Below are 13,610 nucleotides of genomic sequence, written 5' to 3' on the forward strand. Positions count from 1 at the left end.
TCAGAATCCAATCAGTCTCCCTAACAAAACTAATATTCCTGATATAGTCATCCAGGGCCAAGGGCCGGTACGAATAGTCCAGACAAAAKACCTTAAGGAAGTGATTGAGGKGGAGACTGGGTTTGGGGATTCTAATCTATGGTTGGAAWKGATTCWATATASGGCYAGATCAGTAGCKAAAGAAGAAKGTTATGCCTGYGYCACAGCWAAACCTMAGTTGACWACCATYCCYKTTCCAYTYRATGGAATTRATWYACCYAGGRRAATGGCCTGTATGGTAAAGCTGTTCATGAAAGCAGGAATGCCAGATAATGACAGTTGTACTGATCTGCACTATTTGTATCCACATGTACCCCTTAAATCTAGGCTCCCTCCCTTCACAGTGACAGGAGGAGACTATTACTGTTTGGCCCGGTACAACATTCATGGGAAAGACGTAGGGGAAGTGAGTACTTGCAACAGCACGGAGAATATTACAATAGATGAGACCATGAGAGATCTGGCAGGCTGGTTGAGCTCTGGGGATTTCAGTAAGATAAGGAGGCCAAGGGCTGACATCTGGTGGTTGTGCGGGGGAATGACGTTATGGCCAAATCTACCCACGAATTGGACAGGCATATGTGCTCTTGTGCATTTGGGACTGCCTTTCACCCTTATCCTACACCAGGATGCGGTGTTGGCCAAACGGGAGAAAAGAAGTACTCCATCTGGGTCTTTTGACGATAAAGTATACATTTATAACATTGGGGTTCCAAGGGGGGTGCCAGACGAGTTCAAAGCGAGAAATCAGATACTAGCAGGATTAGAGTCAAGCATCTTCTGGTGATCCACTCTCAATAAGAATGTGGACTGGATTAATTATATMTATTATAATCAACAGCGCTTCATCAATTATACCAGAGATGCAATAAAAGGATTGGCAGAACAAACCGAAGCTACTAGCCTGATGGCCTGGCAAAACCGCATCGCATTAGACATGTTATTGGACGAGAAGGGAGGGTTCTGCGTGATATTCGGAAAAATGTGTTGTACGTTTATCCCAAATAACACAGCTCCGGACGGATCAGTGACCAAGGCCCTGGCTGGTTTAATTAACCACCCTAGCTCACGAATTGGCAGAAAATTCTGGGGTGGATACTTCTCTGACTAATTGGGTTGACAGTATGTTTGGAAAATGGAAAAATGTCATGATCACTGTGTTGTGGGCTACCTTCACCTGTGTGACTGTGTTAGTTTTGTGAGGCTGTTGCTTTATTCCGTGCGTGAGAGGTCTCATTTCTAGGACTCTGGAGAAATCGATGACACAACAGATGGTGAGATATGGACAGATCCCAAGCTCTGACCAGTGGAATGATGAATACATGGCCCCAGACCTAGAGGATGGATCCGGCTCCTTCACATACGAGGAGCCTAAGCTGGATGAGACCATTTTTGATGTTTCGGATTTTTAGGTTGTTTCCTGTTTTGATGTTTAGACTGTTTCTTTGATGAAGATTGTAACACAAATCCTGATAAGAAGAGTTATGATTCTGATGTAGACCTAGAACAGTCGGTGAAAATACAGATGTTGGTATGTGTTAGGTTGATTTTGGATAACCATAGATATTGTTATCTAATAAAAATAGATGTGTGCTTGTAAGTATAATATTTAGTCAAAGTGTGGATTGTTATGGATTTTATGAATAAATGACTAAACAATGTATACATTTAACTAGAACTAGAACTAATTGAATTCTACCATTTTTACTTTAGTGATTAATTATGTTAGTTCATGAGAAATAGAAATTATGTAGCATGGACAAGGGGTAATTAAAAATGATAACCATTGTGGAAGAAAGGAATGTATGTGTGTGTCGAAAGAAAGCAAAGAGACTCGTTAACCTATGTTTGAACTGACACAGCTATAACTCTGTGGAGATAAAATAAGACAGTGAGAGCCCCTCCAGGTTTTCCGTATCTGGGGGTACTGGAACTCAGCTAAGTGGTAATAAACTGTGGTGAGACTTCAGGAGATAATCCAAATATAGTGTGTAATGTATGTGCGTTAGCTGAAGAGAAGGGATAAAAATAACTGTTTTGTATATGCACTGGAGAGCTCTCGAGAATAAATGCTATTGATTAATTTGGTGGCTGGTCTTTGTCTATTTTATGCAAATAAGAACCTTACAAATTCTTAGAAACGGACAGAGTGTTTGCTTTGTTATAATTAAATTGGTTAACGAAAACATAGGAATCAAATTCCTCTAACAGTAACCCTGTGTGATCTGCTGTGTGAATGGTAGGTCAGGTGTGCTGTTCTATTGAGTCATCCTTCCAGACCTGCAGGCCAGTGTTTAGCTCTTATTAACCAGAGCTCAGGGAACACAACACACACTCTGCTACAGCTAGTTGGACCACAGGACAACAGTACCATATAATTGTACAATGCACCAGGGATATGGATCTCGTAGGTACGCTCTGAGCTGAATATTTAATTAGATTCACAAAGAAATKGTGTATTATATAACTAGTTATAGACTACTCTGTTAACCATGCTAGTTAAATATGACCTTCAGGAGAACACATGTGGATCAGGGTTTTCAGGGCCGTTCTGATACTCTGTCATGACCAATAGCACATAGAGAATGATTGCACTGTAGGCAGATTAGTAACCATTCTGACCTCTCCCTCTCATTATACGATTTTGGGTTTTGTTGTATCTGATACAATCAGTGTTTGATTACTGATCCACAGGCATCATCAGCCCGGTCCACCTCTCACTGGACTTTTCAACTCCTATCCAGGAACACCCTGAACATGATGCATTGACAGTAATTGGCCAAATCACTGCCCGCCTGTGGATGGCTTCCAGCTTGGTGCAGATCTTTTCCACCATAATAACCAGAAAAAGGCCTTTTCAGCAGCACTTGCTAGGTGCTATAGCGCAGATCTTCTGTCCTTTCCTTTGATGCCCAGAGCGGAAAGCAGTCTCCATGTTGATTAGGCAGGGAAGCCATGCCAGCCGACTTCAACTGGGTAAACCCAGACACTCCATCCCTTCCCTCGCATCTTATCTGCCAGGATGTCATACTTTCCCTTCTTGTGCTGGTATGCTTCCAAACACCTCTCTGAGGGTACTGTGAGTTCCACAGTCACCAGCTTTTTCTCCTTTACCGCMCATATGATGATGTCTGGACGGATAGTGGAGACAACCATGTCAGGGAGGAAGATCAGCTTTCTGTCTAGGTCAGCACACATCTACCACGGTCTTGCATCTCCCACATTCTGGCTTGTTCCAGGATGCCGTCTTCCTGGGTCTGGCTACTTCTGCTTCCCGTGGCCTGACTAAGTTGATGTGGTGGCCTTTGTTGGTGGGAGTCCTCTTTTTCCTCTGTTGATTCTCGAGGATCATGGCCAGTTCCCTTAAAACTTGGTAGTGCCCCATCTGAATTTGCCTAGGGAGAGGGCAAGAGTGCACTGTTAAAACATTCTCCATGGTGCCAAGTTTGTTGCAGAGAGAGAGGTATGGGTTTTCAGCGAGGCCCCACCTGTGTAAGTTAGTGAGGGATGGGAGCACGTCATAGACAGATCTGAACAGGAACAGGATTCTGTCAGGATCCATCCTCCACAGCTCACCCAAAGACACTCCAGGCTCCCTGGGCTCCCAATCTCACTGCTTTGGCCCTTCTCTGATCCTCCATTTGCCTGACTTCCTGCTGCACCAGGTGCCTCCTTTCAGTGGTGTTGGCTTTGGCCCAGCATGTGGTCTTCGTTGTTTCAAGGCCCTGTCTTTATTGGCAGATATTCCCCTCTTTTTGCCAGCAGCACACCACCCAGCATCCCACTGCTGGCTTGCCTCTGAAGCTCAGCAGGGGTGGTCTTGGCCGCTCCCTGGATGGAAGACCAGATGGTGGAGGAAGTGGTGTTGGAGGGCCAGTACGAGGCACTCTTTCCTCTTGTCTATTAAAATATCCCAATGTCTCAGGGCAGTGATTGGGGACATTGCCCTGTGTAGGGTGCCGTCTTTCGGATGGGACGTTAAACAGGTGTCCTGACTCACTAAAGATCCCATGGCACTTATTGTAAGAGAAGGGGTGTTAACCCCTGTGTCCTGGGTAAATTCCCAATCTGCCCCTCATACCATCATGGCCACCTAATTATCCCCAGCTTCCAATTGGCTCATTCATCCCCCCTCCTCTCCCCAGTAACTATTCCCCAGGTTGTTGCTGTAAATGAGAATGTGTGCTCAGTCAACATACCTGGTCAAATAAGGGTTCAAAAAAATATACTACAAAAATGTCACCGTGCTTCAGCCTGTTTGACGGCTTTGGTGGCAGACCACTTTCTTTGTGTTCTGAATTCAATCATGGCACCTTGTATCTTCAGGTCTTTGGAGTCCCTGAGGATCATCACCAGCCTGGTCTTTACCACTTTGAATTCTACCAGTGATGAGATTGCTATTCTACTGTACAGGCCCACACATGAGAAGCTGGGGGGCACACCAAGCCATCTGCGTAGGTCTCGGTTCGCAATTCTCTCTAGTGCCTGTTGTTGATGAGGTGACCTTGTACAGGGTTAGCGGCCAGGTTATTCGGGGGAGGACACTGTGCTGGTACATCCAGCACAGTGTACATGTGGATCTTCTGTCCATTAGGGTCTGGTCAAATAACTTTCCCAGGCACTTGACGAGGTTATTGACGAATTATGGATTTTTTTTCTCGCTGAACCTGTCTGTCACCTTTCCTTGTCTTTCTGTCACCTTTCCTTATCACCATGCTTCTCGAATTGCAAGGTTTATTCATCAAAAGTAAAACATTACATTTAGTAAAATGTTTCAAGCATTCAGGATAGTTAAACATGATTACTGTCAGTTATTGTGAATCATTCTTTGCAACACAATACATTCAATAAACTGTTGAAATGAGATTCATTTTGTTACTCTGGGTTCCTTTGTTTCTCTGCTACAGAAAGAACAACAGGAAAACCTGCTTTAGCTATAGACCCATCCTTTTAAATGTTTCAGCAAAGCCTCTCTCCCTCTGGTCACAACTGCACTAAGCCAGAGGGGGAGTCGTGTCAAAGACCTAACTCAGTGGGAGGAGGCCTCAGGAGTAAACCTTTCTTGTCTCCTCTGATAAAAGCCACTTCTTTTGAAGATGAGGACGTGTACTGGGGCTAGGCTGCTGTTGTGTGGAATTCACACAGTGAGGGGATCGCAAATAGAAGACAAATGAAGCAGGGATCAAGCTCCACATCACTGGGGAGTGGTGGTCGTGCACTTCAAAATGATGAATAATTCTGTGTTTAATATGTCCAAAGTGGATCAGACATCTCATTAAAGGAAGCAGCTCAATAAAACATGCATCTGGTCTAATGGATTCTCTCTAAAGATACTCTTCTCTTCTCCACTATGTCACATCAGCTGTACGTTGGAGTGGACGGATCTGGGGAGCACTAAGCTGAATGTTAAGGGGCCAGTATTGATTGATTGGCCAGTATTGATTGATTGATTTTCTCCATAAACTTCTCTCTAACCCAGAAAAACAGATATAATTCACCATTGAAGTACCGGCCATACCATAAGCTATATTACATGTTCTTTGCTACATTGTTTCCACACTGCAGCAGAGAGAATGAGCCTACAAGGTAGTCGCCTGGAGCAGTGATAAAAACATTTTATATAAATTTGTCAAATTAAATAAAAAGGATGTGAAGCACATAAAACAAAAAAAGATAGAATATATAGGATACTGATAGGATATATAGGATACTGATAGGATATTGATAAGATATATAGGATATTGATAAGATATATAGGATATTGATAAGATATATAGGATACTGATAGGATATTGATAAGATATATAGGATATTGATAAGATATATAGGATACTGATAGGATATATAGGATATTGATAAGATACAGTGGGGAGAACAAGTATTTGATACACTGCCGATTTTGCAGGTTTTCCTACTTACAAAGCATGTAGAGGTCTGTCATTTTTATCATAGGTACACTTCAACTGTGAGAGACGGAATCTAAAACAAAAATACAGAAAATCACATTGTATGATTTTTAAGTAATTAATTTGCATTTTATTGCATGACATAAGTATTTGATACATCAGAAAAGCAGAACTTAATATTTGGTACAGAAACCTTTTGTTGGCAATACAGAGATCATACGTTTCCTGTAGTTCTTGGACCAGGTTTGCACACACTGCAGCAGGAATTTTGGCCCACTCCTCCATACAGACCTTATCCAGATCCTTCAGGTTCGGGGCTGTCGCTGGGCAATACGGACTTTCAGGCCTCCAAAGTTTTTCTATTGGGTTCAGGTCTGGAGACTGGCTAGGCCACTCCAGGACCTTGAGATGCTTCTTACGAAGCCACTCCTTAGTTGCCCTGGCTGTGTGTTCGGGTCGTGTTCATGCTGGAAGACCCAGGCACGACCCATCTTCAATGCTCTTACTGAGGAAGGAGGTTGTTGGCCAAGATCTCGCGATCCATGGCCCATCATCTCCCCTCAATACGGTGCAGTCGTCCTGTCCCCTTTGCAGAAAAGCATCCCCAAAGAATGATGTTTCCACCTCCATGCTTCACGGTTGGATGGTGTCTTGGGTATGTACTCATCCTCTCTTCTTCCTCCAACACGGCGAGTTGGAGTTTAGACCAAAAAGCTCTATTTTGTCTCAATCAGACCACATGACCTTTCCCATCCTTCCTCCTGTGATCATCAAATCGTCATGGCAAACTTCAGAGGCCTGGACATGCGCTGGCTTGAGCAGGGGGACCTTGCGTGTGCTGCAGGATTTTAATCCATGACGCGTAAGTGTGGTACTAATGTTTTCTTTTGAGACTGTGGTCCCAGCTCTCTTCAGGTCATTGACCAGGTTCTGCGTGTAGTTCTGGGCTGATCCCTCACTCTCCCATGATCATTGATGCCCCACGATGGTGAGATCTTGCATGAGCCCCAGACCGAGTGATTGACCGGTCATCTCAACTTCTTCCATTTTCTAATAATTGCGCCAACAGTTGTTGCCTTCTCACCAAGCTGCTTGCTATTGTCCTGTAGCCCATCCCAGCCTTGTTCAGGTCTACAATTGTATCCCTGATGTCCTTACACAGCTCTCTGGTCTTGGCCATTGTGGAGAGGTTGGAGTCTGTTTATTGAGTGTTGTGACAGGTGTCTTTTATACAGGTAACGAGTTCAAACAGGTGCAGTTATACAGGTAATGAGTGGAGAACAGGAGGGCTTCTTAAAGAAAAACTAACATGTCTGTGAGAGCCGGAATTCTTACTGGTTGGTAGGTGATCAAAATACTTATGTCATGCAATAAAATGCAAATTAATTACTTAAAATCATACAATGTGATTTTCTGGATTTTTGTTTAGATTCCGTCTTCACAGTTGAAGTGTACCTATGATTAAAAGTACAGACCTCTACATGCTTTGTAAGTAGGAAAACCTGCAAAATCGGCAGTGTATCAAAACTTGTCTCCCCACTGTATATAGGATAATGATAGGATATGGATAAAGATATATAGGATACTGATAGGATATTGATAAAATATATAGGATATTTAAGATATATAGGATATTGATAGGATATGCAGGATACTGATAGGATATTGATGATATGAATCAACACTCATTTGTTTTCTTTCACCTATACAGTGAATGGAGGCTTGTAATGCCCAAGCCAGCTAAGCTATGCAGCAGCAGGTATTAGAGGTGGTGACAGTGAGTAATGTTAGTGGTTTGGTGGCAGATGACAGATAGTGAGTGCCACTCCAGCGTTAAGCACCACTCTCAGTGGTCAGGTACTGTACTTCCTCACCTCCTACACAATTCTCCTCAGCTTTCAGTCAATCATAGAGCTGCTGCTAGACTGATAGGGGTTTCTCATCTGTCTGGAACAACATGCTATTTGCACTACATTGTCATATCAGTAAAACCAAATTCACTGAAATGCAGCTTATAATGCCATGACAACAGATGTAGATATCAATGTGACCTCACCTCTCCATTATTTCCCTTGAAAGTACCCCATGTACAACTTAGAACATGCCCTCGCCCTGCGAAGCCACTTCCCCTCTAATGATGCTAACTAGTCAGTCCACTTATAATCAAACTCTAAAGAGAATTCCTAATGCCAAAGCTATTACACTCCCATTGACAGACTCGCTCTCTACACCCCCTCCTGAAGGTAGATACCGTAAAGCTCATTGAGAATCAGAGCCAGACACAGTGTTTTTCAYCTATGGTGACCTTTGATTTTCCATCTGCCAAGACATGCAATTTCATCGTATTGCCTAGTGGGTGGGGAACCTTTACTCCTATAGGGAAGGACTGGCCACGAACATGATGCCATTTACTAAGATAACACTGTGTGTGTGTGTGTAGACGGTAGATGGGAGGTGTGGGGGGCGAAGAGACAGACAGACACAGAGAGTGAAGCGAGAGAGACTGCAGGGTGTATTTTTCCTTGGATAATTACAGCTTTGCATATGTGTCTTTCAGTGTAAGTCTTTAAAATCATATACTTCCTGGTGTGGTTGTGATATAATTCCCCTGCACATTTGAATTGCCTCTTCCCTAAGGTGAAGTATTAATTAATTAACTGTAGTACATTTCAGCCAGAAACAACTGAACACAATACAACCAGGGCTCTGAATCTTAACAGAACAAAAATGTTTAGTGCATCTTTTAATTTGCTTCAGGACAGCTCATATGACTGACATGTTAGTTATAATGTGAATGGTGTACAAAGCTGGATATGCATTAAAAGAGATGTGGTTAGATCAAGAATAGATGAGCTACAAAACCAAGTGAAGCTCAATTTCTTTAGAAAAACAGAACCCAACACATTTCAGTCAYTGTTTCACCGGTCAAAAACAAACTGGTACTTTCATCAAGTACTTTTCATCCATAGCTGACTGTTATAGTATTGCACATAGCATTGGCCATGTGTGTTACGTTGACAGGTGTGATCTTTGAAATGGTTATGTTCAGTGGTAAGAAATGCTGCAATTCATTTTGTGTGAAAAAGGAACAAAATGTCAATGACATGTACTTTGATGTTATTAAAAAGTAAATGCCACGCAGGGTAAGGTTTTTAAATGGCACTTTCCATACAATCTACAGAGTACAAATTAGAGAAAAAGAACGGTGAAAAGGCCAAGATCACATACATTCATGTACATCCTTTCTAGATACCAATGACCAATATAAAAGATTCTTCCTCCAAAACGACATCTACGACATTTCAAGAAAATGCACCTTCAATTTCATGGACATTTTGTTCCATTTTCACCCAGATGGACTCTTTAGATGTATCCTTTCAGACATCATTACTGAGGCAGATGGACTGACTGCAGCTGGAAACCACCAGATAAGAGCCCCTCTTATTAGGTTAATAGATGAGCTACATCTTACCACTCATAGCATAGAACAACTCTGCAGGATTGACATAGTTCGGTTTGGCAGTTTGATGTTCCACGAGGAGAAATCACGATAGTTGGTGCCTTACCAACCTCATGTATTTCACAAGAGTGAGAAATAGTAAAGGACGCATGGTCAGGGTTCCCAGACGCATTTTAGAATCATTTAACTGCATCAAACATCAAGCACTTAATCAGATCACTGTGGGCTCGAGGTATTAATGAATTAAATACATATAATAAAAATATCATTTTATTAATTAAATACATTTACATAAATGTGTTATGTATTGTGTAATGTATTCCCATTGGTATTCATCACCTACTGTGAGTACTACAACATCAACCTGAGAGAGAGCGAGAGAGATAAAAGAGAGAGATATAGAGAGGGAGAAAGAGAGATTGTAAATGTACTGAAGACTGGTCTGCTTAACCATCAGTCTCTCTCAAACAGAACCACAGGCTGCAGAACAGACCAGATGCAAAAGCCAAAACAACTATCTGAATAATAATAACTCTCTGTAGGAGGGTATATGCCAACAGCAGGCTGGAAATTCTCATTACTTCTTCAACAAAAGGAAGATGTTAATGATCAGAACTAAAAATCAAACGCTCACAAAGTCCTGCTTTTTTTTTGGGGGGGGGGGGGGGGGGGGCGACAGCAAAAGAATAACATCACAATGTAGCGGATGTGTGGGACTGTGAGCTACAGTATGTAAGACATGGTTCACTCTCTCTCTCTCGCTCTCTCTCTCGCTCTCTCTCTGTGTGTGTGTGTTCAAAGAGTTCTGTTACAGAGAGAGACAGACAGTGAGCTGATGATGTTGACCTGAGGGTTCAGTGCTGCTGGGTAATTGGCAATTCATCCGTTGTGTGTGATTCACCAGCTCAGAGAGCCCAGCGGTCACGTCCTAGGCGTCCAGAGAGAATGACTGTCCATCCRTGTTTCAAAGCACCAGAGAGCGTGAGACAGAAACACACAGAAATAGAGAGACAGAGCTGCTAACCACAGGAGTCAGATCTATCAGTGCATAGAAAGACATTGTTCCAAAAAACACATTGGCCGGCAGCCTAATAACATCTCTTCTCTCCCACACTCTCTCACAAATTGTGTCTCCTTTCTCTCAAACACACACACTTCTCTCTCACACACACACGTTGTTCTCTCAATGTCCCATTGGCACCTCAGGCTGTAAGGTTGAGATATGTCAGGTCTGAGACTGACACTCAGCCCTGGAACACATGAATCTCCTCTTCACTGAAACAATGCTGTCTCACCAACCTGAGAAAGCGAGGAGGGAGATTGATAAAGGAGGAAGGTGAGAAACAAGGAGAAGGTAAGAGGGGGAGTCAGACAAAGCCTAAAGGTGGGAAAAGTTATCCAATGTTATACAAGTTAACTTCCTTGCACTACATAGCCTGAAATAGCTTGAATCTACTAWATTGAATCTACTAATTTTTAAATTTATTTTAACCTTTATTTAACYAGGCAAGTCAGTTAAGAACAAATTCTTATTTACAATGACGGCCTAGGAACAGTGGGTTAACTGCCTTGTTCAGGGGCAGAACGATAGATTTCGATCTTGCAACCTTTCGGTTACTAGTCCAACGCTCTAACCACTAGGCTACCTGCCGCCCGGCTAAATGCCTAAYTGGAGTGTGTAGAGGGGTGTGGAGTGTCACTCACCCCACAGTCAGCTCGGTGAAGGCTGAGGGGCCACACACACACACAAAGACCTTTGACCCCTCAGGCCTAACCAGGAAGTCAGTYAGCATGGAGGCCTCAACCCGCCCCTTCCTGCCTGTCCACCCATCACACGGCTCGGACAGAATATACTCCACCTGGAACCTGGAACCATAGAATAGAGCATAACAGAACTCATCACATGGCTCTGACAGATCATACTCCACCTGGAACCATAGAATGTAACAAACAAATGCATCTTCTGCCTTACCAATTGACAGACGGATCATCAGAACACACTGTACACTGAGTGAGCATAGAGATCAAGAGAGAACATTCTCTGCCTAGCCGAGCAGCAAGACAACATGTACAGTAACATTTATGTGTTAATGCTGCTTCACAGGTAATGGTTCACATGAGAATCTAGTCAATATGGTAATGATGGGGAGTGTTCACACACCATGAACACATCATAGACATCTGGAGCGGGCAAGAACACACACACACAATCAGATTCACCACAGAGGGTCAGTCTTGCTGACATTAACGCAGCCAGACTCATAATGACCACCTTCAATATGAATACACAGTGCACCACACACACCTCTCATCTTCAGCTGCGAGGCCGTCAAGTTCAGAGTGCCACAGGATGTCTCTTTCCTGTCTGTTGAAGAACATCAGCTTGGTTTTCCTAGAACACACACAGATATAATGCCAAGATAGGTTGTACAGTACAAACAGAAACATCATGAAAGAGGAAATGGATAACTGATGGTAGGAAATGAACAGACACTGTGTTCTGTTTTCATTATTCAAGCTATCCTGATTTGTAGTCATTTTTTTTAATGTATTATCTGTTTTTGTCTTATTCTTGTGTTTGTGTGGTTTCTCAGCTTAATGGGTTTCCTTCTCTCCTCTTCCCTGGTTGCCTAGGTGACCACCTGTCTGTCAGCAGCCCAGATGGTCCCTTCAGTCTCCGCCTCCTGCGTGAGGTCCTCACCTTTACCTGTTAGCAGCCGGCACGGGTTCACGCCGATGGCTCGGGTGATCCGATTGGCCCTCCAGGACCTGGGCACTCAGGTGAAATACACTGTCATGGCTCCACCCAGAAACAACCCCTAGTATAGCCCCTTCCCCCTAAGCACTTCATGTAGATATGAAAGACTTGGATAGGTATAAGCAGTATGGAAAATATTCTACTCTATCCTATCAAATATACTGCTGTATTGTTGATCCCGTTCTTTCAGATATGTTATGCAGAGTATTTCATTTCTACTTGTGACTGAATAGAAACTGAAGGAGGCTGTACTCTGACTGCTGTGCTATTGCAAAGGCTGTCGTTGTTCTCTTTCTGAGGATGTGTATACATTGTGAAGGACAAGGCTGTCATTGTTCTCTTTCTGAGGATGTGTATACATTGTGAAGGACAAGGCTGTCAGTTGTTTCTTTCTGAGGATGTGTATACATTGTGAATGACAAGGCTGCCATTGTTCTTCTTTTGAGGATGTGTATACATTGTGAAGGACAAGGCTGTCATTGTTCTCTTTCTGAGGATGTGTATACATTGTGAAGGACAAGGCTGTCATTGTTCTCTTTCTGAGGATGTGTATACATTGTGATGACAAGGCTGTCATTGTTCTCTTTCTGAGGATGTGTATAACATTGTAAGACAAGGCTGTCTGTTCTCTTTCTGAGGATGTGTATACATTGTGAAGACAAGGCTGTCGTTGTTCTCTTTCTGAGGATGTGTATACATTGTGAAGGACAAGGCTGTCGTTGTTCTCTTCTGAGGATGTGTAACATTGTGAAGGACAAGGCTGTCGTTGTTCTCTTTCTGAGGATGTGTATACATTGTGAAGACAAGGCTGTCGTTGTTCTCTTCTGAGGATGTGTATACATTGTGAAGAAACAGGCTGTCATTGTTCTCTTTCTGAGGATGTGTATACATTGTGAAGGACAAGGCTGTCGTTGTTCTCTTTCTGGGATGTGTATACATTGTGAGAACAAGGCTGTCATTGTTCTCTTTCTGAGGATGTGTATACATTGTGAAGGAACAAGCTGTCATTGTTCTCTTTCTGAGGATGTGTATACATTGTGAAGGACAAGGCTGTCGTTGTTCTCTTTCTGAGGATGTGTATACATTGTGAAGACAAGGCTGTCGTTGTTCTCTTTCTGAGGATGTGTATACATTGTGAAGGACAAGGCTTGCTTTGTTCTCTTTCTGAGGATGTGTATACATTGTGAAGGACAAGGCTGCATTGTTCTCTTTCTGAGATTGTATACATTGTGAAGGACAAGGCTGTCATTGTTCTCTTTCTGAGAGTGTGTATACATTGTGAAGGACAAGGCTGCCATTGTCTCTTTCTGATGATGTAGTACATTGTGAAGACAAGGCTGTCATTGTTCTCTTTCTGAGGATGTGTATACATTGTGAAGGACAAGGCTGCCATTGTTCTCTTTCTGATGATGTGTTTGTTGGTTTTTATCATTGATCACATATCTAC

The 13,610-nt window shown here is 42.9% G+C and overlaps 1 protein-coding gene across 1 annotated transcript in view; it reads right to left on the reverse strand.

Annotated features, from left to right (window-relative positions):
• Positions 1-10,065: 10,065 nt before the first annotated feature.
• cyb5r4 (cytochrome b5 reductase 4) overlaps positions 10,066-13,610 on the reverse strand; it is a 38,342-nt gene continuing 34,797 nt past the window's right edge. The window contains exons 15-17 of the mRNA XM_070443793.1: positions 11,711-11,797; positions 11,110-11,271; positions 10,066-10,704 (exon numbers count right to left, since the gene is read on the reverse strand). Coding sequence (XP_070299894.1) covers positions 10,650-10,704; positions 11,110-11,271; positions 11,711-11,797 — 304 coding nt within the window. The 3' untranslated portion in view covers positions 10,066-10,649. The remainder of the gene's footprint in view (positions 10,705-11,109; positions 11,272-11,710; positions 11,798-13,610) is intronic.

Source organism: Salvelinus sp. IW2-2015, linkage group LG6.1 (assembly GCF_002910315.2).
Source record: "Salvelinus sp. IW2-2015 linkage group LG6.1, ASM291031v2, whole genome shotgun sequence".
NCBI classification, from domain to species: Eukaryota; Metazoa; Chordata; class Actinopteri; order Salmoniformes; family Salmonidae; genus Salvelinus; species Salvelinus sp. IW2-2015.